Source organism: Anas acuta, chromosome 5 (assembly GCF_963932015.1).
Source record: "Anas acuta chromosome 5, bAnaAcu1.1, whole genome shotgun sequence".
Taxonomy (NCBI): domain Eukaryota; kingdom Metazoa; phylum Chordata; class Aves; order Anseriformes; family Anatidae; genus Anas; species Anas acuta.
Genome location: NC_088983.1, coordinates 23,122,044 through 23,149,944, shown reverse-complemented (window position 1 = coordinate 23,149,944; position 27,901 = coordinate 23,122,044). Strand labels below are relative to the sequence as shown.

Sequence of the window (27,901 nt, the reverse complement as noted above, 5' to 3'; positions counted from 1 at the left end):
ACCATCCCTGCTCAGGTTCGCCAGCTCTGCTCAGGGGTCAGGATTTCACCCAGGGCCCCGCTGATGCTGTAGGACTGGCGCTGGCGTGTTAGGGTGAGCGGGCGAGCAGAGTGACTTCACCCCCTGCGTGTCGCTGGAGCTGAAGGAGACAGAGAGATGGCAGCCCTTGTTTTTTTTGGCTGGTCCCTGACGCGTAACTCATGCTGTTCGGGCTGTGGCAGCTCCTTGGAGTCACGGCTCGGGGACACAGGTCTCATTTACAGCCAAGTTTTACCCGAAGGCATTGCCCTGAAGCCTGCCTGCGCTCCGCACGGCTCCAGCAGCGCCCAGCTCAGCAGAGTGCCAGCTCAGAGGCTCAGCCCTGAGGAGCTTTAAGGGAAGGGGAGCCTTTAGGGCCACCCCACGGCCCCGGCAGAGGCTCCGCAGCACCGGGGAGGCGGCGGGGAAGGAGGCGGAGGGGAGCGGGCGCCGCAGCGGGGCGGGCGGCGGGGCGGAGCGGAGCGGCGGCCCCGGCCCCTTCCCCTTCCCTTTCCCCTTCCCCTGCCCGTGCCGGGCCGGGCACCCCACGGCCGGGCAGGGAAGGAGGGAAGGAGGGAGGGAGGCAAGGAAGGGAGGAAGGCGGCGCTGCGCAGAGCCAGCGGGAGCGGGGCCGGGCCCCGGGCAGGTCAGTGCCGGGCGGGGGGCGGCCGCCGGGGGGCTGGGGGGGGATGCTCGGGGCCCGGGGGGATGCGACTTGTTGGGGGGCAGCCCCTGGGACCCCTCCGGGGCTCTCCAGGCACCCTGCGGGGGTGCTCCTGCGGGAGGTGTGCGGGCAGCTGGGGTGCTGAGCTGCGGGCTGCGTTACGGGGAGCGCACCCGGCTGGCTCTAAGCAGCGCCTGGGCGATGGGTGGCCGCGGCCCAGCCGCCTGCGGGGGCTTCCCCGAGCCTCCCGAGCAAGGTGGGGGCAGCCGCAGGGGGCCAGCCGCAGCCCCTCCGAGCGCCCGTGCTGCTGGCCCCCGCTGTGGTGAGATGCCACCGCCGCTGTGTCATGCCACGGCTGCTGCTCCGTCCCCGCGTCATCCTGGGCACCCAGGCCAGCCGCCACACCTGATGGTGACGGAGATGCTCTGTGCTAGCAGGGGAGCCTTGGCTTCCCCTCCTCTCCCCATCGCACCCCCCCAGCATCTGGCCCCAGCTGGAAGGGCTGTGGGGTCGCTCTCTGGCCGAGCTGCTGGCCCCCAGTTCACGACCACAGCCAGATTTGCCCACAGATGGAGGCCTTGCCGTCCCCTGTCTCTCACGGCCGTGGTGCTGCACAATCCCCCCGGGTGTAATTCAGAAACCTCCCAGACACAATGGGTGTTATCCAGGAGAAAGAGAGACCTTTGTCTGGCCGAAGGATTTTTTTTTTCTGCATGATCATCTTTTTGCTTTTAACCGTTTATCCGCCATCCCCAGGGCTGATCCGCATGCCTGCCTCTCCCCTTGCGGAGAGTTCACTGGGGAGAGGACGCGGAGGCAGGAGGTGAGGGGGACGCAGGGTGGGCAGACGAGGTAGGAGCGAGCACCTCGTGCTGTGGCAGCCTGCCCTACCTCGCGCTGGGGTTTTACGATGCTGTGACGAGCCCAGCAGCCTGTGTGAGCAGTGGAGGGGAAGCACCCTGTGCCGTTTTGGCTGCCAAAGTGGCTAATGGTGTTTGTCCAGAGGAGAGATGGAGGAAGGTGTGGGAGAAGCAGGAGGCAGGAGGAGAGGCCCTGAGGCCGGACCGGCAGCCGGAGGGGCAGGTGTTTCCCCCTGGCCACCTGGGAAGCGGTGCCCGGGGCTGGGTGGCAGATGGAGAGGGAGGCAGGGGCAGCCCTTGCAGGAAGGATTTGTCTCCAGCAGCCTGGCAAACAGCCCTTTGCAAACAAATGAGTAATAAATAAAAGCGTGGAGGCCGCCCGACCCCTGCAGCCTCTGACTCCATAGCACATATGGGCTTTTCCGGCTTCCCTGTAAGCTTCAACCTCTGCCTGCTCACCACGGCAGCATCTCGGCTCCTGTCTTCCTGCAAGCGCATCTGAACACCCTTCAGCCCCCTTTTTTGCATGATAACACTCGGATCCCTCTGTATTTGCTCTCCAAGGCACCCCGCCAGGTTAACCAGCACATCCCCGGTTTGGGTGCTGCGGGGGACACACAGCGCTGCTGCCTGCGGTCCCTGGGCCCTCACAAACAGACCCAGTCCTTCTGCCACGCGGACTGGTGGCCTGAGGTAAAGGGAGCGGGATTCAGAGCCGAAATCTGAAGAGTTGTAGAGGGAGGATTGTTGCTGCCTTGAAATGTTCCTCGTAGGAAATACCCCCGTCTTAACAGACTGTGATAGCTTTACCAAAGCGGCAATGAGAGGGAGAGATGTTTCTAACACCCACCAGTGAATTCAATTGATATTAAACTAATCAGTCAATCACCTAAACTCTTACGAAAACATCCCTGTGCTTGCCGTGGAAATGCTGACTCCTCGATGAGTCCTATAAACACCGAAGCCTTCTGCAGTCATCACTTCTGTGTCTGGTGAAACAGCTCTCCTTACCTAGTTTAATTGCTGTAAATATATTTAGCGTACTTAGGCCTAAGTTTGAAGAAAACATTGCATCGCTTATCTGCTGTGCTCAGATCGGGAGCAGTTTCACTGTGAGATGGTTTCGGGAGAAGCAGTGGAGCGTATCTGTTCTCTCTGGGTTGGTTTCAGCGCAGCAGCTCCAGCCTCAATTAGCTCCAGCTCTTCATTATTGCATTCAGTCCCTAAACAGCTGTAAGACCCCCAGCAAGGAGGTGTCTCAGCACTTCTGAAGATCCCACGTGGTATCTACCTGCACTTTAAGGTGCCTTTTAAAAACTGCCTTGAAGTTACTGCTGCTCGGGCTGGTAATTTGTTTGCGATCACCCGTTATTAGGTGGCAACAATGGCCTGAGTTTACTCACACCATTATAACAATGCGAAGGGCCGGGGCCAGGTAGCTGTGCACTGCCATTCCCACAGCCAAGGGACGATTGTTGGTGGCTAATGGGTGCGACGGGGCAGGGCAGATCCTGCACGGCCTCTACAGAGGCAGGAGGAGGTGGGATGGAGAAGCCTGAGCTCCCCTCACCCATCCTGCTGCCCCAACCCCTGCTTTTTCTCTCTGTGGTGGTTCCTGCACCTCCTCACTGGGTTTGGTTCCCCTGGTGGTCCACCTAAGCCTGAGCCCCCGCCTGGTCCTGCTTTGCCTGTCCCGGTGCGGCCCTCTCAGCAGATGACTGTATGGGTGGAGGAGCTTCATCCATGCTAAGGGCCGCAGAGCAAACCTCTTTGGCTGAGAAATCGCATTCCTAATTGAAATTACTGTAATGTTGCTCAGCCTCTGGGGAGCTTAAATGCCACTGTAAGGAAACCTTTCAGCACCAGGGTCATTTGTGGAGCTCCCAGCACTGCCTCCATGAGAGGCTGCGGGTACCACTTAGGCCAAGGAGGAGTTTCTAAAGCTGTTGTAGTTTGATCTCAGGTAAAGATGTGTTTAAAATGGAGTACCAGAGCAGAGTGGGAGCACGTGAAAGCTTTGGGTGACCTGAGTCCCCTACATGCTTCCTCATGATTGCTCAGCATCGATGTCTCGTTATTTGTAGATAGTTTGTGGGTGAGCTGAGAGGAGGGCAGGGTCTGAGTGAGCCAAACTCCACTGCACCCCCGAGTGCTAAAAGGCAGGGTGTGAGAGGTGGGAAAATACATCTTCATGTACTTCTGAGTTCCTCCTAAGAGAGAGTGGAAAGGGCTCCAGCGGGGTTCATTTTATTGTTAGCTGGGAGGTTGTGGGAGGCAGCTGGGGACAGCTTGGGACAACAAGCCCCTGGGTGTGCCACGTTGGATGGTGTGGGGGAGAGCAAAATTCAGAGAAGGTAGAGGTGGTGCAGTTGAGGGAACTGCAGTTTTGGAAGGGTATCTGGGTGCTGGTACCTGAACTGAGGCCTGGGGACCCTGTGTTGGCCATTCCTAGGTGATCCTCCATAGGAGGTGGCAAAGGCTGAGGTGTGGAGATGTGGTGCTAGGGCTGGTAAGCTGAGGGGGTTGGACTGGGAGGTCTCCAGAGGTGCCCTCCAGCCTCAACATGTCTGTGATTCAGTCACCGCAGTGTGATCCCCAAGGATTCCTAATGGCTGTGGTTCTTGTGTTAGAAAATGGTGACACATCGCTATTAGATTTCACCTCATTCTTTATTATAAAATTGGTCCCACTACATTGCAGTGGAAAATGAAATTGTATGCAAAATGCAGAAAATAAGCATTGGAAAATGGTTCCTAGTTGGTTAAATAAAACAGCCTAAAATGTATGTGTCCATTTTAAAAAAGTTTATGAAAGCATTATTTGTATAAGTAATGATTTAACAATAATGACTCCATTATAGGAACAGAATTTAATTAGAATTTAGGAGATACAAAATAGAACTGCTGATATGATCAGATCATTTCTGGCTTTTAAGAATTCAGAACCAGCAGAGGTTCTCCTCTCACACTTCGTTTTTATTGGGATTGGAAAGGCAACGAGTCTGTTCTGCTTTAATTTGCAGTAATTTTCTGAACTTTGAATAAACTAATCACTGTATTAATTAATTTAAGCTTTCTTTTTTTTTTTTTCTTTAAAAAAGGTTGCTGCGATCAGAGCTGATTTTGGAGTTCATCAGGTTTTAGTTCCAGGTGCTTAGGCGGTGAGCATCTCTCTGGCAACAAGGACATAATGCACAAATTTCTACTTATTTTTCATAGATTAGAGTGATCTGAAGTCTTAGCATGCAGCTTGTTATAATTTCAAGTTTTGAATTGTCTGTCTTTTAATTTAAAAAGTTTTTAGCTCAGACAAAATGTGATTACTTTTATGTCAGGTATATGTTTCAGAGAGCCATGGCTCTTTTATTTGTTCTGGTTCCAAGTCCTCTTTATTGCTTTTTCCTTTCATATTACACTGTTACTAATCTTCTGATCAGGCAGTTTCATTGGGTTTTTCTTTGGGGAGCTTTCCATTGAGTTTAATTTTCTTTCATCCAAGTTTTTAATTTCTTGTGTTTCCTTCCATGAAATTTCATCAAACTCTTCCTCGTTCAGAAACAGAACAAAAACAGCAACAAAGTGAATAATACTAATAACAGCTGCGGCGCTTGTGCCGCCTCCTGAGAGTGTCACATCTTAAAGACTTTTAGAGTAGTTCAGTCATTGCAGGGAAGTCAGGGTGTTATAAATCGCTCAGTCCCAAAATAGGATTATAATCAAAGTTTACAATTTATTAAAAGAATAGAGGTAAGCAAACAGCGCTGGATGCATCGGGAGTCTCCGCTCCACCTGGACGCACACCGGTTACATCAAGTAACTGATTTTTATGCTCCTGGGCTGATACATATTCATTACTACTTCTAAAAAAACGGGTTATTATAATTAGCTTCCGGGATCCAAACCCTCGTACTGGAGCATGCACATCAGTCTCCGGTGGTCCCCCTGGGGGTCTTTCATGCTGAAGGCTCATAGTCTTCCTCTCAGTTTTTTTTTCTTGTCCTTCCCCTTTGTGCTCCTTGGCAGCATGTCAAAAGCTTACACAGCGTCCCCTGCAAGTTTTGTCTTCTAGCCGTCCTTCAGCTTCTTTCTTTCTTCTCCTCAATCTCCTGGCCACCTGGCCAGATATCAGGGGCTTGCATAGTGTCCCACTCAGAAGCCATAACAGTCACTAGTTGTTAGCAGTTGTTCTGAAACCCCCAGACATCAGAGACTTCAAAGAAAGAACATACAAATACAAATAGCTCTCTATTGACACTTCACGTGTTGTTAGGTTAGATGTTAGGAAGAACTTCTTTACTGAAAGGGTTGTTAGGCACTGGAACAGGCTGCCCAGGGAGGTGGTGGAGTCACCATCCCTGGAGGTCTTTAAAAGACGTTTAGATGTAGAGCTTAGGGATATGGTTTAGTGGGGACTGTTAGCGTTAGGTCAGAGGTTGGACTCGATGATCTTGAGGTCTCTTCCAACCTAGAAATTCTGTGATTCTGTGATTAAAACATTCCTCACAGGCCATTCACAGGGACACTCCAGTCACATCTATAGCAGTGCTAAATCAACCTCAAAGAAGGCAAAAAGGCTGTAACTGTTAGGAATAAGAGTTCGGAATAACAAAAGCAAATAGGCTCATGGATTTGAGGAATATTTCTGAAGATTTGATAAATTGACTATAATGAGGGGGAGACTGGGACACTGGGAGGAAAGGGAAGAAACCACATCTGTGGAAGAATTAAATTGCCAGTGCAGGACCCAGAGACAGGCAGAACTATTGACACGAATTGTTAAAATATTCCTTTGCAAGGTACAAGAACTATATACATTAACCATTCTGTTTTTCTTAGACTTGTGGTTATACAAGGGTATGTAAGACAGAAGGTCACATTCATCATACCATGCGGCCCTAGCACTGTTCCATACTGACACGAATCAGATGGACATGTATCTGACAAGGGGATGAATGCTTCCACAGATAGGGTTAAGCCAAGTTATGCAAAACTCTGGTAATGGGACTTATAATAAAAATAATGCTGAATATTGCCATGCCATAATTGCTATGCCACGACTACAACTGTACTTGTGCTCCAGGGTAATCATTGGGTTCAGGATTAATTCATCCCAGCAGCTACACGTGAGAGGAATTCCTCCGAATACCTCCCAGTTTATTCAGACAGGCCCTGCAGCTAAATTTCTGAGGTTTCTTTCCATCCAAAATGAGGTGAATTTCTGGTCCTGGTGAAAGAAGTGTTGCTGCTGGTTTCGGCAGGGAGAGGATTTCATCGTACATGTGATGGGTGGTACATGTGTGGCTTAGTATTTTGGGGGACAGCCTGATGGTAGGGGGCAGAAGAAGGTTCCATATGCCCATTGCCTTCAGCCTTTAAAAGGTGGTGGGCGCTGTGAGCTGGGCTTGGGGTCTGATCCTGCTCTCACTGCTCAGTGCCTGCTCCCTGAACAGGAGCCCAGGCACCAAGGAAAGCTCTCTGATCCCCATGGCTCAGATGGATCTTGAGGAGAGATCAGTTGTGTCAGCAGGCTGCTGTGGTGCTGCCTCACCCAGCTACCCTGCACGCTCAGCTCAGGTTTGCTCAAGCCAGCTGCAGGCTCTTTGTGTTTGTAGGCGGGGAGATGCTTCCCAGAGCTGGATGGCAGCACAGCGTGCACAAACTGCCCGGTACCTCCACCCCAAAGTGGGAGCTTGGGCTGGGCCAGAACACCCCAGCTGCTGCAAACATCCCTTGGTATCAGCGCTGCATCACTGAGCATCTCTCCCAAAACAAATGCAGAGACTGTCTGGCCCCTGCTTGGCCTCCAGTTGCTTCTGAGCTGTGCAGAAGCTTGCAGTGACTGTGTCTGGGTCGCTGCTCCCTGCCTGGACCCCCAGATCTCTTTGACCAACTGCATTCATCGTGCAGGTGCTGCTGAGCAGGGCGAGGGGCTGCCAGCCTTCCCCAGCGCCCACCTGGTGAGGTGGTTCTGCCTGTGGGGAAAGGCAGCCTTGTGTGGAGAAACTGCGGGCAGTTGTTGTGCCTCCCTGCCCCTAAAACTGGCCTTCTTGGTCTTCTCCCTGGTCCCAGACAGCCCAAGGGTGACTTGTCCACAGAGCCTCCCCGCTGCTGGCCCTGGGTGATGCTGCACCTCCTGGCCCACGGCTTCTCTTCCTCTCGATGCCTTGTCCCGTTCCCAGCCCAGCCGCTGTACGTGCCCAGATGAGACACTTCCTTCTCAGTCCAATGGGAAATCAGCCATTTCTTGTGTTTTCCTCTGTCACATCCGTTACTCCCAAGGACCCTGTGCTGGCTGTGTGCCGCAGCTGGGCAGTGGGCATGGCCGGAGCAGACATCTCGTCCCCTTCCCGCTGCCTGGGGATGCGCCGACATTCCCATCCCAACAGCCCCCGGATCCCCCTCTGATCTCTGGTGCTCCAGGGCTGCCCGGCTCCCCACGTCCCCCCTGGTTGCAGGGTGGGCACACGGCTGGGGCAATGCTGGGTGGCTGGGGGATTCCCCTGGGGAAGGGGGCACAGCAATGATGGGGACGAGCTGTCTCGCTGGCACACCCAGAGCAGCAGGAGGAGGCCAGAACAGTGCGTGCCTTGCAGAGCCGCGGCTGCAGCTTGCTGGAGAGCCACCTCCCTCTGCAGAAACCGCTTCCCGCTCATCTCATCTCCCCCTGGGGGCTGCAGGAGGCTGGGGGACTGGCGCAGCCTCCTCCCTTCTCCCCACTTGAGGACCAAATTCACCTGTGCACTGGGGGAAGGTGGCCATTTGGTGGGTCCTGCTCCCTTCCCTGCGGATGGGTCCCCAGGGGACGGAGGTGGCTTTGGGGAGCATTTTCTCTCCTTGCCCTCACCTCCCAGGCTGCCGTGTTCACCATCAAAGGCTTGCCCTTCCCTTTGCAGCCTTATTGCCCCAAACCCGTAGGCTGAGAGCTAATCCCTGCAGCGCGGGTGAGGCTGGATGCACGACCGCAGGGCCGGCCCCGTTGTGTAACCCGCCAGGGCGCAGCCTCAGCTGAGCTGCCAGCTCCCACGCACTCGGGGCGGTGTGATTCAGCCCGGTGGCTGGTGTTACCCAAATCTGCCTGGGAGCTGGGCAGAGGTGGGAGGAAAGCCTCGCCGGGGCCAGGTTTGGCAAGCAGTGTGCCTGTGGGCTCCCGCTGCAGCCCAAATCTCACTCTTTGTTCCTGGCAGCGAGCACAGGCGATAGAAAGTGTTCTAGCTCTGCAAATGCTCTAAAATTGCATCTTATGTGAGTGTGTGTGTAGTGCTGTAATCCACAGCTCTCGGGAAGAAGCTTTTGTGCTTGCAAAGAGGTGAGCTGAGCAGGGCAGGAGGGTTTCTTTGCTCTGGGAGCAGAATCGGCTGCAAGGGGCAATGCGGATGCTTGAACCTCAGGAGAAAAGCCCAAGGGGGCAGCTGGCAGCAGCCAGGGGTGGAGGCCTCCCTGGAGGGCAGCACGCAGGGAGGTGGCCAGGGAGAAGGGATGAACGGGACCAGTACGATGCTGCCCACCTGAGACCGGCCCCATGTGGATGTGGGGTGAGGATGCTCAGGGCTGGCTGTGGCTGATAGGGGCAGGGTGAGCCCAGGCAGTGCTGGGGGAGCTGTGACGGCTGCGTTTGGTGGTCCTGGGGGAGAAGCCCTCTAACAGTGGCTGGAGTGTGCCATGGTGGGATTTGGGCATTCAGACAGGGGTTCCTTTGGCTCCCCAGCCTTCTGGTGTTGGGGGCTGCACAGCCACAGGCGCAGTCCTCGCCTGGCCTCTGCCCCGGGCAGGCTCCCTGCCCTGCCTGGGGCTGTGCTGGTGGCTCCAGATGGAGAGAAGTCTCTGGGCAGCCGGTGGCTTTATAAAAGGCAGCACATGAAACTCCCACTCTCCTCACCACCTCCCACTGCTCTCCAAGCAGCAAAAGGGACCTGGGGAGGGAGGAGCTGCTCTCCTGCCTTTTCCTTTTCCGCATCTCCAGAGACCGCAGTGCTCCTGGTACCCTTTGGTGTAAGAACAGCAGCTGTGACCTGCAATGGGCCTGGACACAGCCACTGTCATTTTCCGTACGGATTTCCATGAGGGAGTGTTTTTCCAGAGGAGGTAGCACTTTCCTCCACGCCTGCCTTGACACCCTCGTCTCTTTGAGCATGGTTACCTCAGCGGGGGAAGCGGTAATCTGCCTCCCAGTGCCTGACCTCCCACAGCAGCCTTCCTGAGAAGTCTTCCTTGGCTTTTGATGCCAAACGAGAGCAGTACGTGCTGGTTTGGCTCTGCCCAAACACAAGTGTTTGTGTAAACCCATTGGTTACTGGTTTTACAGGTGATAAAGACCCGAGGAGGACCCTTTCCTGTGGCAGCTCTGTCAACATGGCCTTAGGTTCACTCGGTGCTTCGCACATCCCAGGTGTGGTGCGTGGGGCTGAGCATCGTTACTGGGGAAACCCAATGTGCACAGTAGGGCATTGGGGTGTAAAGCAAACAGAGGTTATGGCTCCTTCCTGATCACACACACGTGGAGGAGGAATGGGAGAAGAGCTGCTCTGCCCCTGGGGTGATGTGTCCCTGCACAGGGTTCCTGAATGTGGTGGCAACTCGCTGCTCCTGAGAGCAGGGCCTCACCCGGCTCCCCAGAACAGAGCAGCAATCCTTCCCCCCTGGCGGGTCACGGAGCTGAGATGGGGGGTGTTGGTGGGACAGTTTGGGAGCGGTGGGCGAGGAGGTGACCACCACCCAGGGGAGATATGGGGACAAGGGACATCCTTGGGATGGGTCCTGTGCCTGCTCTCTGTGACACAGCGGCTGTCCTGCTGCTGCTGGGACAGAGTCTTCTGCTGAAAGATCGTCTGTGCCATGGCCTCAGCAGAGGGCAGTGCTTTGAGGCTTGGCATAAAGCAATCTCCCTCAATTTTACATCTGAGAAGTAAAATTGCAGCGCCCTGGGGGCAATGTCCTTAACCCTGTCCCCAAGCCCCTGTGGTGGTGTCACACACCAGCTTCTCCTGCTTGCCCAGCTAAGATCTCAATCTACCATTTCTCTGTGCTCTGTCCAAGGGAGTTGAGGGCTCTTCTTGTTGCTCTTCCCATTGTGTTTTCACATGGTTGATGCCCTCTGAGCCAGAGGGCTCTCTGTCCCCACGCAGTGAGACGTGTCACCTGGCTGTGCTTCACCTACCCCACACAGGACATAGGGGCAGCCTTCCTGAACCTCCCCAGGGCCTGGAGGGGCTGGAGGCTGCTACAAACGTTGAGAGGGAATTGAAAAGATCGTTTCTTGGGGCTTCCCAAAGTGGTTTCAGGAAGGACAGCAGGCAGCGTGAGACTGGCTGATGGAGGGACACATGGAGGGGCTGGGGAAAGGAGCATCTCGCAGGGTGCTGCCTAGTGCAGTGCAGACGGATGCTGCTGGTGGCGGAGGCAGCAGCACCCGTGTAGGATCCTGCCTTGACAGGAGCATTGCCAGAGGGCTGGTGCCAGCCAACACCATGCCAGCAGCCATGCTCAGTGGGTTTCCAAAGGCAAGGGACACGGTGTGACAGGGTGAGCTGTGCCATGCCAGCAGCATCCTTGGCTCAGAGGTGTGTGGGAGTGGTGGCAGGAGAACGAGGCCCCACTGAGGCCTGGAGAAAGGGCCATGGAGGTGGCCCACAGCGTGTACACTGAGCTACAGGGACGGGGAGGTCACCGTGCCCTTCGCTGCCAAAGCTGCCTCTGCCAGGCTGTGCTGAGCTCAGCACAGGGTCTGGATGAGACTTCCCAGCCTGAGGCTCCGAGTCGTGCTGAGCTGGGTTTCCTGCCACCAGCAGACGTGAGTGGTCCCCGTCCTGCCCAAGCAGGACACAGAGGCTGAATGAGCACAGGCGTACAGAGAAACCTGGTTTAATCAGCTGGGCAATCCCAAAGCTTTGTTTTGGTGTTTTGCGACTCCAGCTTTCCATGAATACCCTAGCAAATGAATTTGCTGGCAGGGTGCTTAAAGAGAAAGACACATTTTAAAAAAAAATTGTGTCCACATGAAAGAAAGCCTTTATATTTAATTGGAAATCTGATTCTCTGGATCAGTGCCCACCCAACCGGCGAGGAGAAGCAGATGCTGGTGTGTAAACAAAGCAATCAGGGCAGCGAATATTCAAGGCAAACCTTGTGTGCTGCAAATGGTTCCCAGAAATCATCCAGCAAATCACTCGAATGGCCAATCTGATAAATCCGCTGCCCATTCACAGCCAGCGCAAAGAGGAAAAGCAATGATTGCCTTTCCTGTTATTCTGCACTTTTCCTGACCCTATTTCTCCTCTAACTCAGACCTTGATGGGTTAGGCCACATATTCTGCTTTCTGCCTCTCTGTTACTGCTTCATTTTTCCAGCTGCAGCTCTGCCTGCTCCTGTGTTTCCTCACGTGGCTGTCACTGTCACTGCCTGGGGACAGTGCCTGCCCAGGGGGACGCCTGCCTACGGCTGTCACACAGAGGCACTGGCCCATGCACAGCCAACGGGGACCCCTCACAGCGCCAGATGTGAATACACTCACCCTGCTCTGTCATTCACAACCACATCTCCTTCACTGCCCCGTAAAGGTCAGGAAAATCCCAATGGCAGGAAGGTGCCCTGCCAGCGGCGTAGCTGGGACTAGGGGCTGCTCTGCTGATTCAGGGCTTGACTGGACCTCTCTGTGCTGTTACCGAGTGCTGCAAAATGCTGAATTGTCTCATAAATTTAGCTCTGACCTACAGTGCCCAGGTGACCTCTCACTGTGTGGACCTCTACTTTGTAAGGTGTCACCTTCAGTTGGAGGGGGGTTGACCACGTCCTATAGGTCTGAGCTCAGGCTGTCACTGGTGCGCAGGAGCAGCAATCTCCTCTTGCCATTTTTGCTGCATGCGCTGTTCCTCGGATATTTAAGTGATTTATTTATCTGTTTGTTCCCAATGGTTATTTTAATGGTAGTGCTGCAGCTATGCAACTTGCTTAAGCTTGTGGAAGAACAGCACCATAAAAGGTGAGATTAGCTGGAACAAATGGTCCAGAAAGGTACCGGTTTGGGTACCTGGGGGAGAAGGGAACAGGGAAAAGGCAGGAAAATGAGCTTGAGAGCAGCTTCAGAGGAGCTGTGAGTTGCCACAAGGGCTGTTTTACAGGACTGAGCACAATGTGATGGCTCCTTTGGGCAGTGCAGATGGAGGTGCCCAAGAGAGGAGCCTGGGGGCTTCAGGCCTCTCCTGCTCCTGAAATTTCTCTGCAGTTAGACTCTGGCATTGAAAAAACAATGCTGCGGAGACAGGGACCAGCTGGGCTGGGTGGATGAAGGTTTGCATTTAACAGGCTTGTGGACAAGAGAGCTTGGAGTGGATTGACCAGCAGCATCTCCAGGAGAAACCCATTGCTTTTGGCCACCAGGAGCAAAATATAATCAGCTGCTGGGGAAAGAGGGCAGCAACAAGGGCTTCAGAGGGAAAGCCAACCTGGGCCAATTTCCACGTCAATTCCCCTCACCTGCCATCCTGTGGCAGGATGTTCCTCCTGGGAGAGGGAACACGGTGCCAAGAAACACGCTGCGGGATCCTACCGCTGGGTCGTGGAGTGGTGATGATAGAGGAGGGACCCAGGGGTTGCTAGGAGTCTCCTTGATTATTTGCTGAAGGTCCAGCAGCTCCCTCGGTCAGAGACACGCTCTTGGTGTTAACAAAAAGGCAATGAATTATTTAGCAGCTGAAAATGCCAGATGGTGATGGCTCTGCTGTTTACACGAGGAGGGGAGGGAGGGAGATGTGCACATGGGCAGAACAGATTGAGAGCACCCTGTAGGAAAGGGACGACCCTGGCCACAGGCCCCAGTGGCCGCCATGGTTTCAGAGCCAGCTGACGTCTCCGTTTAATTCAGAAACTGCCAGCACTGAGACCGGTTCTTAAGCTCATGAAGAGAGCCCTGAGCTCTCAAGAGCTTGGGTTGAGAATCCCTTGGGAATTCTTGGTGTCCACCTGCTTGCATTTGTCAGGCTGTCAGAGCCTTTTTTTGTCAACTGTGTTTGAAAACCTCTCTTCCTCAGTCTTCCCTTTCTGTGGATGAGAAGGTCAGAGACAGTGTGTTGGGCCTGTACCTGGGCCAGCTCCTGCCCCAGCACCCCTTCCTACCCGCTGTGCTCAGCAGTGGGACGGGGTCTTTGGTCCCCTCGAGAGCTTTAGGAGAGGACTGCAATCTCGGCTAGGAAGCTGCGTGGTCTGAGAGAGAGATGCTGAGGCTACAGCAGCGCACATAAAGCCATGTGCTATTGTAGTCTCCCATCTGTCACACTGACACATCGGAAGCAAATGTTTCCCAACAAAAGCAAAGCCATGTAGAGCTCAGGAATATCCCCTTTCTGGGCTGAGGCACTCTGTGCATGCTCTTTCTGTGCTCCCCAAGGACCGCTCAATCAGGTTTCCTTTGGTGTCGAAGCAGAGTTGATCCTGTTTGGTTTTGATGGGAAAAAACACCATAAACACTTCGCATATCCAGGTCCCTTGAGGTGCTGGCTGGCTGTGTTTGCATCCTCTGTCACTGCTTAAACAGACCGTGCCTCCTGCTCTTCATCTGTCCTCTCCGTGTGGACGATGAGCATCCTGCAGCAGAGTCTCTGTTGTCTGGGATTTAGATAAAAATACAAAGCTCACAGGAGTCCATACTAATGGGCACAAGTGGGGTTTTGGGTGGCCTTTGCACATGCTGGGGTCGCAACATCACAGCTCGGCACATCTCCGGGGAGACCTTACAGCAGCCTGCCAGTACCTAAAGGGGGCTGGAACTAGGTGATCTTTAAGGTCCCTTCCAACCCAAACCATTCTGTGATCTACAGGGCAGGGCACCCCTATAACTCCTGACACACTCCAGACAGGCCAGGAGGTGTTGTCAGCAGCACAGGTCCTCAGGAACAGAGACACAAAATAGCTGAGGTTGGAAGGGATCCCTTGGAGGTCAGCTCTGAAAGCCCCTGCTCAGGACAGAATCAACTTCAGAATTACGTTCGGTTCTTCCCCTAATCAGGTCCTTCAGCCCTTTGGCTTTATCTACCTATAAAGCACTAGGCATCCTACCTCAGGGCCTTTTTGAAGAGGCATTAGGGACCTAACTGGCTGCTGTAGGGTGGCTGTTCCCAGGGGCCCAGGTACTGTTGGTTTGGAGAGGATCCTTTCCCCTACCACATGGTGGTCGGAGATGTTTTGGAAGCAAGCCACTTCAAGCATTTCCTACCAGTGCCAATGGCTGTAGCCTGTGCTATCAGCTCCCAGAGGAAAGGGGGGATGTCTAAAAACTTCAGGATATCTTGGAGGGAGCAATCCTGCTCTGGTGGAAAGGCAGAAGGGAGGCCCCACGACTCTCGAATCACACAGACCACAATGCTGAGGCCTGGAGGACATCCCACAAAGAGGAGCTCTGGCTGAGGGCAGCGAGGCAGGCGCAGCCCCAGCTGCCTGTTGGTTAACGTCGTCGTTTCTCTCATTCTCAGAAACTCAAGCAAATGCTCTGGCTCCTCGTTCCTGCCTGCTGACCACACCAGGGTAGCCATGGCTCAACCCAGCCTCCAGGAGTGAGGGGGAGAGGTGGAGAGAGACCTGTCTCAGGTATGATGGAGGCATCCAAACAGCGTGGGGTTCAATGAGCTTGGGGAAAGGACACGAGGCGGCTGTGAGATTTGTGCAGCGACACCCTCTGCCTTCTGTCCCACAGCCCTCCCCTGGGAGGGACTGGGATTAGGGAAGCACCAAGGTCACCTGCCAGCCCTTTGCAAGCAAAACTGCCCCATCCTCACCCCTGCCCCCTTGTTGCAGGCCGAGGCCCCGTGACGGCACCAATGGAGAGCGTGTACTCGGTGGACCCAGCGCCGGACGGTGCCGGCCCCACCTCGCTGGATGTGCTTAGCTTCCTGGACACCCTGGTGAACAGCACGGAGGAGCAATGCTTCAGCGCCCGCTCCCGCAGCACCGTCCTGCAAGGGCTGCCCTTCGGTGGTGTGCCCACCGTGCTCGCCATCAACTTCATCCTCTGGCTGGTGAGCAGGCCGTGAACAGGGCGCTGTGTTTGTGGGAAACACTGCCCATGAACGTCCTGGAGAACATGGGGTCAGGGCTGGAACGGCCTCCTTGGCCAGTAAACCCAGTTCCCCATGTCCCAGCCTCTCAGAGGAGGCACCCCTGGGAGACCAGGAACAGCAGGTGGTGGAGGTACACCTGACGTGTGTGGGGCCGCGGGGGTTCACCTGTGCCGTGTGGTGTGTGCTGTCAGCCCCCAGCAGCAGTGGTGAGATCGTGGAGCAGGAGCAGTTTGTCCTGAGGCGAGAGTTGTGTATGAGCATGAAAACGGGAAGGAGGGAGGTGGCCAGACCCCATGACAAAACCACAAAACCCTCCACCTTCTTCCCTTCTCCTGCAGCTTCTCCTCCTGATCTTCTCCTGCCTTCGGAAAGCGGCTTGGGACTATGGGCGCCTGGCGCTGCTGATGGACAACGATAGGTGAGGAGGACACAAGGCCACTGTGGGTGAGACCAAGTGACGGGGCGGCCCCTGGAGGAGCCCCAAGGGTGCTGCTGTCCCCGTGGGCTAGGGACGATGGCCTGGCTGCCTGTGCCCAGAAGGACCAGCCTTCCCAGCCAGGGGGCAAGGGCACTGTGTGCTGCAGGTGAGGGAATGCCCAGGCCAGCTTTGACCCCCTCCTGCAGGTTCAGAGCTGAGGCTTTGCTTAGGGACAGTATTTTAAGGGAAAAGGAACTAGGGACTGTTACCCACATAAGTTAAGCAGTGCATGTACAGACGAAGGACAGAATTAAAGCCGTGGCTGCCCAGCCCCACCGCCTACTTCTCCAGGGGCAGCTGCTCAATATGAGCATCCTTCTTTGCCCAAAAGTCCTGACCTGGGTCCTAGACATCATTCTAATCCCATCAGTGGTTTGTCCTAATTTAGGCAGCAGTGATGGCCAGCAGCACCTCTAATCCTCTCCTTTTCCCCCATGTCCACAGCAGCCAAATCGCTCTCAGCACACAGCTCCTGTGAGTAATGACACAGGGAGTCTGGTGACGGCGCTCTTGGTGCCAGCAAGTGCCCTGTCCTGGGAGAGAAAGAGGCCTGAGAGCTGCTTTTGGGTAGCACCGAGATGCATCCACCCCTCCTTGTCCCCTCAGGATTGTGCAGAGCTGGCCAGAGGAGGGGACAGGGGAGATCAGCAGCAGTAACACGTGTTTGTGTCACTGAGGTGGCCCTCCCCTGGCCCATCCATCAGGCTATGTGCAGAATCCTACAAAAAAAAATCCTGTTGCCATGGTGAAAGCAGCACCTGGACGAGGTTTCTGAGTAGGATGTGCTGCTCGAGCAGGGCTCGCCCCAGGCAACAGCACAGCTTCCTTTTGGCAGGCGGGTGCACGCAGGGGCTCTGTGAGGCTGGGAGCAAGCCTGGCAAAAGCCCCGCTCCTGTCTCCCCCTGCCAGCTTCTCCTGGGCTCGGGCTCTGGAGCCAAGCGTGGAGGTGGCCGGGGATGCTTTTGTTCACTGGGGTATCACATCTGCAGCCCCAGTGCAGGATGCGTGGTGAGGGGCAGTTCCTGGGGTGCAGGTGCTGTTGTAGCATCCTGCCTCCCCTCCTCTGTCACTTGATCTAAACTCACCTTGCGTTTGGGTCTGCATGGCCCCACAGCGGCCAGGCTGCTCCCCGAGGAAAAGCTCAGTGCGGGGCTTCCCCTGGGTGCCCTCCCTCTCCTTTCTGCTGCCTCTCCTCTGCCTCACTCCCTCCTCTCTTCTCCTCCCTCCAAAGCTTGACGTCGCTTTTCTATGGGGAGCAGAGCGAGAAGGAGAAGTCCCCATCGGAGAGCAGCCCCCTGGATGCTGACAACAAGGACGTGGTGAGCTCACAGCGGCCGTGGCAGGGACAGCCTGGAGCTGCTCTTGGCTTTCCTGGGTCACTTCATCACAGTCTGGGGTGTTCCCAGGGCACTCGCTGCCGGTGACACCACACCGGCAGCCCCAAGCTGCCCCCCAGCACCTCCCTGCCAATGCCATGAGCACCAAGAGCCCCCTGCATCCTGCATCTCCCCTCTCTCCACACAAGTGCATCACTGTGCTGGTGTCTCTTTTTCCTCTCTGCAGCATCAGGCATAAAACAGGTGTTGCTAGAAACAAGCACGGACCGACACATTCTGCTGTTTGTTTCTTTGTCAACAAAAGTTCAGGAATCAGTCACTGTTGTGGCTGTGGAAAAAAAATGACAGAATTTATTAAAAAAATAAAAAGCAGGAAATTCAAAGAAGCAAAATCCTTACGGGTGACTAGAGGACTAATTAAAGGCATGGTACTGGGTGCTCTGGGCAAATGTATATTGCTCATCAAAAATAACTGAGAAAGACCAAAAAAGCCAGCATGGCTAAAGAGCAGATTAAGGGAGATTAATAGATGTAAGAAGGCACCCTTTTAAAAGTTAAGCTGTTCCCAAATGAGAAAAATCTGAACTCTGCCAAGTTAGGTGTAAAATGCACTCAGAGGAGCGGCAGAGGAGTTTGAGGAGACATTTGTAGAAAGCTTAAAAACAAGTACTTAAATTCTTCAGACACATCAGGAACAGGAAACATGCCAGAGGGCTTGTGGGGCTAACAGATGTTGAAGACAGAAAAGGATTGCTTGAGAAGCAGAGTGTGGCAGGAGCTCTGCATAAAGCCTCTGTGTCTGCGTGCAGTGAGGAGCAGCTTCACCCCTGGGTAAAGCTGGGGAAAGAGGAGGAGGAACAAGGTGTCAGCTCTCCCAGGAGGGTGAGGGCACCCCACAGGGTACTCCCTGGGCACCTGCCTCCGGCCAGTGCTGCAGCCAGGCTGCTGGGCAGCCCCCGGGTGCTGCCTCTGCTCAGCCCAGAGTGGAGCCCTCTCAGACCCACTCCTGAGGTCCATCTCCATGTCCTGCTCATCCCGACTCTCTTCCCTTCCAGGGCTTCTGCTCCTGGCTCATTTCCATCTACCAGATGAAGTAAGTGTGTGCCGTCGGTGTTGGGGCTGTGCCCAGGGAGCTGGTGCCTGCGGGTGGTGGCCCAACAGCCCTGCTAAAACATCCCCTGAGGAAGAGGGCAGGGGCTCCCCTCTGCCTGCCCCCCGTGGCTCTGCTGACCCCAGGCTCCTGCCCCAAAGGAAAGAGCTTCAGCCTCTCCTGGTAGGAGAGATGGCAGCCTGAGGGCTGTTTGCTTCCCCCATTCCCTCTGTGCCTGAATCCCACATACCACGGGCAGGATGCCACGAGTTTGTGTGGGTGCTGTGGGGCTGGAGCAGCCCCACGGTGAGCCCCAGGGTCCCGGGGGCGAGAGGAGGAGGTGGTGCTGAGAGCGGTGGGGAGGCACCACCAGCACTCACCCCCTCCCCTCTCCCCTAGGGATGAGGAGATTCAGAGCAAGTGTGGGATCGACGCCACCACCTACCTCTCCTTCCAGCGGCACCTCCTGGTCCTGCTGATGCTGGTCTGCGTGCTGTCCGTGGCCGTCATCCTGCCCGTCAACTTCTCGGGGGACCTCCTGGGTAGGTGCACCTGAGTCTTGGGGTGGCTCAGGAGTGTGGCACAAGGACAGGGAGCAGAAGGACCTCTCCAACAGTTGTGGAGCAGAGGAGAAGGCAGCAAGCTTGCTGGGGTCCTGGGAGGTGGGAGGAGAGGAGCAAAGAGGGGCCACAGGCACTGTTTGCCCTGCAAGCACTGAGCTGCGTTGTGCACTGGCTTCCCGTAACCTCCTGCATGTCCTCTTCCCCTGCAGGACACAACCCCACACACTTCGGCCGGACAACCATCGCCAACATCCCGACACAGTACGTGGCTCCCGCGTCAGGGAGCACCGACCCGTGATGGGCAATGGGCTGTGTGAGCAGCAGGGCATGCCTGGGAGACCGTGTGTCTGTGTGCACTGCCCGCAGCCTGGGTGTGCTGCCTGGTGTCCAGCCCTGGCAGCTGGCTCAGGGAGGCCTGGCTGGGTGGCTGGGGTGGCCACGGGTGAGGTGCTGAGTACCAGGCTGGTCCCTGTGCTGCAACATGAGCTGATCTCGGCCTCTCCTCCTCCAGGGACCGTCTCCTGTGGCTGCACAGCATCTTTGCCCTTATCTATTTCATCCTCACCATCCTCTGCATGGCTCACCACTCCATCCATCTGGAATACAGAGAGAACGAGAAGGTGAGCGATATTCTCCCCACAGCCACCACCCTGCCTTTCTCAGCTCAAACCTTGGAGCGTGCTTTGAGGAAAGGATGGTCCAAGCACATACGGAGAGCTTTAGAAACAGCCAGGGCCTGGGCAGACAGGAAAAAACGAGGTTGTTTTTCTTCTGCTTCTGGAAAAAGCCTGGCAGCCTGGAGGCAAATTTCCACTGTTGCCTTGTCACTGAGATGCAGGCTCGGCTGCATCTGGCTGTCTGTGGGGTGGCTGTGTCCGGCTGTGTCCCCGCAGCTGAGGAGCTCTGCAGTGACCCAGGCTGCAGGGCTGGCAATCAGTGCCCTCAGGCTCTCCTCTGCCTCCTGGCGGGTGGGACATCCACCAGGGGACCAAGGCTGTGGGTCCTGCACCTCCCTCTGCCCCCATCTGCGTGCAGGATGGTGCCTGAGCCCGTTCCCCATCTGTACCGCAGCAGATGTGGTCATGAAGCATGATCTGGTGTGAGCAGGACAGCTGCAAGATGGCCTGTGGGCTCCAGCCCCATTCTCTGCCCCTTCTCCTCCCCCAGGTCGCCCGGACATTGATGGTTACCCACATCCCCAAGGAGATCACAGACCCGTCCCTTATCATCAAGCATTTCCAGTGAGTAGCTGTGTCTCAGCAGGACGTCCCTGTCCTACCTGGGCTGCCTGGAGGCTGGCCATGAGCTGCCCCAGGCCTGGGAGGAGAGGCTGTCCCCAGCCATGTCCCCCAGTGCCACTGTGTCCGTGTGCCCGCAGCGAGGCGTATCCCAGCTGCACCGTCACCAACGTCCAGTTCTGCTTCGATGTACGCAAGCTGATGAAGCTGGATGTGGAGAGGTGAGCGCGTGGGGACCCCGCAGCTGTCCGTCAGTCTGTCTGCGTGATGCAGGCAGCTCCCTGAACAACCCTCCTCTCATTCTGCTTCCCGGCAGGCGCAAGGCAATGAAGGGGAGGCTGTACTTCACCACCAAGGCACAGAAGGAGGGGAAGATCATGATCAAAACCCACCCTTGCGCCCGCATCTTCTGCTGCCGCTTCTGTGGCTTTGAGCAGGTCGGGTGGCGCGGGCAGAGCTGCGGGCAGCGTGTCCCCAGCACGGGCAGGGCTGCGGGCAGCGCGGTGGCTGGCCCGTGCCCCAGCCCTGGCTGCTCCTGCAGGTGGACGCCGAGCAGTACTACGGGGAGCTGGAGGAGAAGCTGACGGATGAGTTCAACGCCGAGCGCAACCGCATCACGCTGAAGCGGCTCGACATGGCCTTCGTCACCTTCCAGGACGAGAGGATGACGGCTGTGTGAGTGCCCTCGGGCCTGCTGCTGCCAGCACAGTCCCCGGCCTGGCAGTGCTGTGGGATGGGGCCACCACCACTGGGGGAATGCAGGGGACATGGGGCACCTTGGGGGCTCCCCCGGCCACATCCCGGTGACGGGTCTGTCTCCGCTGTGCCTCTGCTGCCTGCCAGGGGCTGCAGGGAGAGGCTCGTGAGAAGCAGGGGGGTCCTGAGCTGTCGGTTCAGACCTGACCCCGGGCTCCCTCCTGCAGGATTTTGAAGGACTACAGCCACATCCACTGCCGCAAGCACCCCCAGCAGTCCTCCGTCACCACCGTGGTCAAGTCGCACCACTGGGGCGTGCGCTACGCCCCCGCACCCAACGATATCATCTGGTGAACCCCCGTGGTGGGAGGGACAGAGGGAGGGCAAGCAGCTGGGAAGGGGAACCCACGCCAGTAGCTGTAGGACACCCACCCATGCCCAGAGCTGGCAGAAGTCACCAATTGTGACCGGGGTGATCACCCCACAGGTGGCAGGGCTCAGCCAGACAAGGTTTGGGGTGAGTGCCAGGCTTCAATTTTCCTGGCTTGACTCCAAAGCCTCCTCAGAGGATGGCACAGACCCCACTGTGGTCGCACACAGCCCTGGGGGCTCTGCAGTGGTGATGCAGCAGTGCGGGGAAAAGGGAGAGGGTGAGCTCAGAGCAAGGGCTGCGGGGTGGTCAGCATGGGGAGCAGGACACAGAGCTGGAGGGCTGGGCTGGGAGACCCTAGACACATTTTTTCCTCCACACCACGTCCAAGTCATCCTTTCTTCTCCCAGGGAGAACCTGTCGGTCCGTGGCACATCCTGGTGGCTGCGATTCATCCTCCTTAATATCTGCCTCTTCATCCTCCTCTTCTTCCTCACCACACCGGCCATCATTGTCAATACCATGGACATGTTCAATGTCACACGGCCTGTGGAGAGCCTCAAGGTACTTCCCGGGGCCCTGTGCCGGCTTTTCTGAAGGGTCTGCATTTCAGCACTTGTCTGGGGCAGGGACAGAGCCCCAGATCGGTGCTGGCCCCTGTAGATGAGCCATCGTTGGGATGTGTGTTGATGAGGGGCAGGGAGACCTCATGCCCCTGGCTGTCCTGTTCGTGTGTGTGGTTCTAGTGGCAGAGTCCTGCCCCCTGGGCATACCTGAGCGTTGATGTCCATGGGGAAGGGCAGGTTGGTGTTCATGCAGGAGAGGGATGGGAAGAGCTCAGGAGCTGTCAGATGCTGCCAGCAGCACATTGCATTTCTGCTCTCTGACCTGTGAGCTGCTGGGAGGTCTCTGGGTCTTGGTGCGTGCCCATGGTGGCTGTTCTTGAGCTCTTGTCTCCTGGAACCAGCATCCCTGCTCAGGGAGGGGATGCTCCACATGCATCTGCCCAGGGAGCTGCCTCCAGCACGGTGGAGTGGTGGCAGGGTGGGCAGGCTCAGCTTGTTGCTCCCTGGAGCAGGGAGTCAGGGTCCTAAGAGGGTGTCCCCCATCTTTCCTCCTGCAGAACCCCATCATCACCCAGTTCTTCCCCACGCTGCTGCTCTGGGCCTTCTCTGTCTTCCTGCCCTTCCTCGTCTACTACTCAGCCTTCTTCGAGTCGCACTGGACAAGGTAACGGGGCTCTGCACTGCCCAGGGCTGCTCAGGGTCGTGTGGAATGGGAGGAATTTCAGTAGGACCCATCAGACCCAACCTGCAGGGAGGCAGGCTGTGGTGTGGGAGACCCCACAGAGCCCCATGAACGTTCCCCTGGACAAAGATCCAGTTCATACTCAAACAGCCACTTCCTTGCTGAACACTTTCAAACAAGTACAGGTGGAGCTGGCTTTAAGCTGGGTCTGAAGAAGTTTGCAGAAAGGATGATTTGATGGTAGGCTGGCAGCAGCAGGACCCTGGTCCTGACTTGGGAGGCACATCCCAGCTCTCCATGGTGGGCATGCAGGTTTAGGATGCTCAGGGTCTCATGGCAGAGGAAGCTTTGCCCAGTTCCTACAGTTTGCTCTCTGTCTTGACCTTCTGCCAGCCCAAACCCCTGTGCCTGCTCTGCTGAGTCCTTGCAGGAGCATTGCCACCACCTGCCACCCTTCTCTGAGGGGCAGGAGGTCCATCCCTGACTGCGCACAGTCTGGGAGAAGTTCTGCAGCACCCCAGTAGCTGCACAGCTCAAGGGCACGTGGCATCTTGAGCTGGTGGCAGCTCCCTGCTGAAGACCTCGATCCAGCCCAGCCCCCTCTCACCCTGCTTGCTGCCTTGCCGCTGAGGAGTGCAAAGTTCTCTTTTTCCCACTTTCCCCAGGTCAAGTGAGAACCAGCTCACCATGCACAAATGTTTCTTCTTCCTGGTGTTCATGGTCATCATCCTGCCCTCGCTGGGGCTGACCAGGTAGGGGCCAGCAGGCAGCCTGGGGTCACGCTGGGCTCCTCTCCTCTGGTTGAGGGACAGGAGCTGCTTCAGCCACCGATGACACATGGAGGCTGGATGCTCCCCACATTGCTCTGCACCCCCCCTTCTTTCTGAGCTTCTCCTCTGCTCCCCCCAGCTTGGACCTCTTCTTCCGCTGGCTCTTCGACACCCACTTTTTGGACGAGGCCGACATCAAGTTCCAGTGAGTACCGGGCTGCTCCCCGAGACACGGGGACCTGCGGGGCAGAGCCTGGCACCATCCCCACTGTCCTCTCACCCTCCTTGTCCCGGGGCAGGTGTGTTTTCCTCCCAGACAACGGCGCTTTCTTCGTCAACTACGTCGTCACCTCCAGCCTGATCGGGACAGCCATGGAGCTGCTACGCATCCCCGGCCTCCTCGTCTACACTGCCCGCCTCTGCCTCGCCAAGTCCGAGCCCGAGCGGCTCCACATCAAGCGAGTACGTGGCCACGGGCACCTCCAGGCACACACAGCTCCCAGGCACGGCAGGGACGCTCTGGGGAAGCTCAGGTTGTCCCGGTCCCATGGGAGGTTTGTGTGGTGAGCCACCACACGAGGTGTGCTGCTGGCCCTGGCCCCGTGGGGCTAAGCGGGGTGAGGCAACCCTGTGCTCCCGATGAGGCAAAGGCAGTAACGGCGCTGCTGGTTGTGCCTCAGAGCCAAGCCTACCAGTTCCAGTTTGGGTTGGAGTACGCCTGGACCTGCTGCATCTTCTCCGTCGTCATGACCTACAGCATCACCTGCCCCATCATCGTCCCCTTTGGTGAGTATGGCTCTGCTGTCCCCATCCGTGCTGAGAATGGCTTGTCCCGGCCTGCAGGAGCAATGTGTGGGCTTCCCATGGGAGGCACGGCCGCCAAACACCCCCTGTCCTCCCGCCAGGTTTGCTCTACATGCTGCTCAAGCACATGGTTGACCGGTACAACATCTACTACGTGTACATCCCCACCAAGCTGAACCAGCGCCTCCACGTCGCCGCCATCAGCCAGGTCGTGGTGGCCCCCATCCTCTGCATGTTCTGGCTGCTCTTCTTCTCCGTCCTGCGCCTCGGTAAGGAGAGCTCGGGGCTGTTCCCTTATGCTTCTCAGGGTCACCAGACTGAAGCTCTGGGGGACGAGCTTCACCCCTGACGGGTGATGGTGTCACCCCTGAGTTAGGCACAGCTGAAGGACAGGAAGGTGGGGTGGGGAGGTGCAGCAGGTGCAGGGGTATCAGCTATTGTTTGGGGCTGTCAGAGCTCACAACACCCCCAGCACACTCCAGCCTGGAGCTCAGCATGTCCTTGGAGGCTCACGTCCTCACCCTGTGTCTCTCTGCCCTAGGTCCCACCCGCCCTGTCACCCTCTTCACCTTTGTGGTCCTCCTCTCCTGCATCATCTTCTCCTTCTTTGGGCTCTGCCTGAAGAAGCTGCAGCCACGGAAACCATCCAGCTACCAGGTGAGCGTGGGCAGCCCTTCCCTCCTCCCGCCCTGTGCCCCTCACTCCCCTGGGGTGTGTTTGCAGTGAGGGATCTGGGGGTTTGGCTGCACCCGGATCAGACCAAGGCCTCAGGCACCCACACGGCAGCTCCCCATCCCTGGATGCACCAGCGCTGGGTGGTGCCGTGGTTAGGGACGCAGGCAGCATTCCTGGCCTGCTTGGTTAAACCCTGGTTTGGCTGAGATTGAGCCTGGTCCTGCTGTGGAGAGGCCCCTGCACAGTGTCCCCAAGCTGGAGCTGCCCCCGGCTTTCCCCTGGCCCCGTGCTGCGGCTTCCTCCCCACCTCCCCTCCCCAGATGTCCGATCAGTCCGAGGGCGCCTTCAATGATGCCGAGCGGAGCAGCGTCTCCTCCACCCCCAACTCCAACGTGAGTACCCTCCCCAGCCCAACGCAGCTCCCAGCTCACTCCCAGCCCGGGGGATGCGCCCCCTTGGGCCCAGCCCCTGGTCCCTGACCCCCCGCTGTCCCCCGGGGCAGCTCTTCGTGGCCACGGTCCTGCAGGAGCCTGAGCTGAGCCTGACGCCGGCGGCCTCCCCGGCACACCAGTCCTACGGCACCATGGGCAACCACCTGGAGCCGGCCGAGGATGGGGAGGACGGGGGCCTGCAGAGCTTCGAGACGGAGCTGGAGACGGTGGAGGGCGAGTACAGGACGGGCCCCGTGCTGGAGAGCCAGCCCCGCTACCAGTGAGCAGCCCCGCTGCCGGGCTGAGAGCCGAGAGCAGAGGACGTGCAGGGGGCAGGAGGGAGCCCACCCGCGGCCCCCAGCTCCTCGCACCGCCCCTGCCGCCAGCACCGACGGGCGCCCACTTGGCTGACGGCCCCACGCACGGGTGATGCCGGACAGGGGGGCAGCAGGACTGATGCCAGGGGGGTCCCCAGCCCGTTCGTTGCGAGGCGGCGTGGCCCTGCAGTCCCAGAGCAGCTCGGCCGCCCCATACCCCCCTGGCCCTGTCTGCCTCTTCCAGCCCAGGGTGGGGGAGAGGAGGTGCAGCCCCGTGGGGTGAGGTCTCCCGACAGACCTTACTGCAAGGAAAGGAGGGCGGCCCTGCCTGCAGCCGCATGTCCTCTCGGCCACGCCAAACCTTTGCTTGCCCACCCGCTGCTGCTGCTACCCATGACGGCTGTTTTGCTCCTTCCCGTGGCCCTGGGTGCTGGCTCCAGCCCCCAAAACCACCCCCAGGGCTTCACCGATCCAAGCGGGGGCTGCTGAGATGCTCGTGCTTTGGCCTGCGTGAGTGCACGGGGCTGGAGCAGCTCCTCCTGCTCCCACGCCTGCCTGAGCACTGCCTGCCCTTCCTGGGGGCAGCCTCAAAACGCACACCCCGCTCTCCCGTGGCGCCGAGCCCCCCATCCTGGCGGGGTTCGCCCTGCCCTACGCCCTCCCTCTGCTGCTGCAACGTGTTTGTGCCCTCGGGTCTTCAGGGATGAGTGTGTTTTGTGGCCATGACAGCAGCTGCCTTTTGATGGTGGCTCCCATCCTCCTGCTCCTGCTGCCCGTGCTCCCCCTGGGACAGGCCATGGGGATCTGCACGGCTCCATCCCATTGCAACAAAGACAGGGGTGCTGGCAGCACCCAGGGGCAGTTTCTCCCCACTCTGCCGCTGTGATATGGGGCAGAGCTGGGGGAGAAAAGCTGGTGTGTGCCTGTGGGTGATGCCCGGGACCTCGCCTGGGATGTGGGAGAGCTGATTTGGGTCTTCCTCCTGCAAGGGGGACTCATGTTTGCATCGCAACACGGTGGGTGCCCTGTCCCCCACCCCTGCCCATCCCCAGGGGTGGCACAGGGGACACGTGTGCAGGGGACAGCACTGTGGGGACACCCCGTGCCACTTCCCCTGCCCAGCATTACAGAGGCTGTCGGGTGTGGGGGCAAGGTGTGCAAATCCTTGGGGGGGTCACAGGCAGCCCAGCAGTGAGCCGTGGGTCTGAGCTCCCTGGACTGGCAGCCCCACCGACCCCTTGCCCCTGCATGCCCAGGCAGTGGCCGTGGCACCCAAAAAAAACACCTGGCAGGCTCCTGGATCCCAGACATCCTCGCCACTGCTCGTCCTGGGGCTGCCCCGGATGGCAAGATGCTGGTGGCCCCGTCTGGCGGCTCGGTGGCCTCTCTCCGAGGGGCAGCAGGTACCGTGAGCAGCACCGTGTCCCGGGGAGCTCGGGCTCCGGCTGCCCTTGGCTGCCACGCTGTAGGAATGTGCCAGAGGTCTGTACCTTCTCGTTATTTATTGCTATGACCGTGCCTTGAATAAAATGACTTCACCCAGCCGCTGCCTGGTGTCGTCACCCCGTGCGTCCCGCCTGGTGACAGATGCGTTGGCATCATCTGCTCAGCCAGAGAGGGGCTGGGGCTGTGGGGAGTAGTGGGTGCCCAGAGGAGCCGAATGGGCTGGGAGGGATTTTTGGAGGTAAAGGGGCAGGCACAGGGGCAGAGGAGCACCCCATGGTGTCACCTCAGAAGGGCACAGCTCTTGGCACTGGTCCCCTGCCCGTCTTTCATCATTCCCCCACAGTGAGGGGCAGCCTGGGGCACCACCAGACAGCCCCAAAGCTGACCTGGCACTCGCTGCCCAGAGGAGCTGTGGCTGCCCCATCCCTGCAGGTGCTCAAGGCCAGGCTGGATGGGCCTGGGACAACTTGGCGTGATGGGAGGTGTCCCTGCCCATGGCAGGGGGGTGGAACTGGGTGGGCTTTAAGGTCCCTCCCAACCCAAACCACGCTGTGGTTCTATGATCCTATGTCCTGCCTGCCAGCAAGCCCTGGGGAAGCAACAAAAGCCATTTTGGGTGCTTTTTCTCTAGGTTTCAGCAGACAGCGCTCTTCTGCTCCCCTCCTCCCTCCCAAAACATTCCGTACCCAAATTCCCCCTGGAACCATCCCCCTCATGGGAAGGGAGACATCCATTTGGGTGAAAACTGGAAAAGAACAAGTTGCCCCCACCACACACCCACCCTGAGGGCAGTCAGCCTGGAATCAGCAGCAGACTGGGCCGCACCTGGCAGGAGGAGCCCTTGCTGTGAG

The 27,901-nt window shown here is 57.5% G+C and overlaps 1 protein-coding gene across 1 annotated transcript; it reads left to right on the top strand.

Moving 5' to 3' along the window:
* The first annotated feature begins 475 nt into the window (after window positions 1-475).
* TMEM63C (transmembrane protein 63C) lies at window positions 476-27,146 on the top strand. The gene is made up of 24 exons (XM_068683091.1): window positions 476-664; window positions 15,003-15,117; window positions 15,325-15,545; window positions 15,926-16,005; window positions 17,297-17,384; window positions 18,458-18,495; window positions 18,892-19,034; window positions 19,265-19,316; window positions 19,567-19,675; window positions 20,223-20,296; window positions 20,434-20,514; window positions 20,610-20,730; window positions 20,835-20,968; window positions 21,217-21,339; window positions 21,770-21,923; window positions 22,483-22,589; window positions 23,273-23,359; window positions 23,517-23,582; window positions 23,677-23,839; window positions 24,058-24,163; window positions 24,283-24,450; window positions 24,723-24,838; window positions 25,177-25,248; window positions 25,359-27,146. The coding sequence occupies exons 3-24, from the start codon at window positions 15,348-15,350 to the stop codon at window positions 25,569-25,571; spliced, it is 2,493 nt and encodes an 830-aa protein (XP_068539192.1). The 5' UTR covers window positions 476-664; window positions 15,003-15,117; window positions 15,325-15,347; the 3' UTR covers window positions 25,572-27,146.
* Window positions 27,147-27,901: the final 755 nt, after the last annotated feature.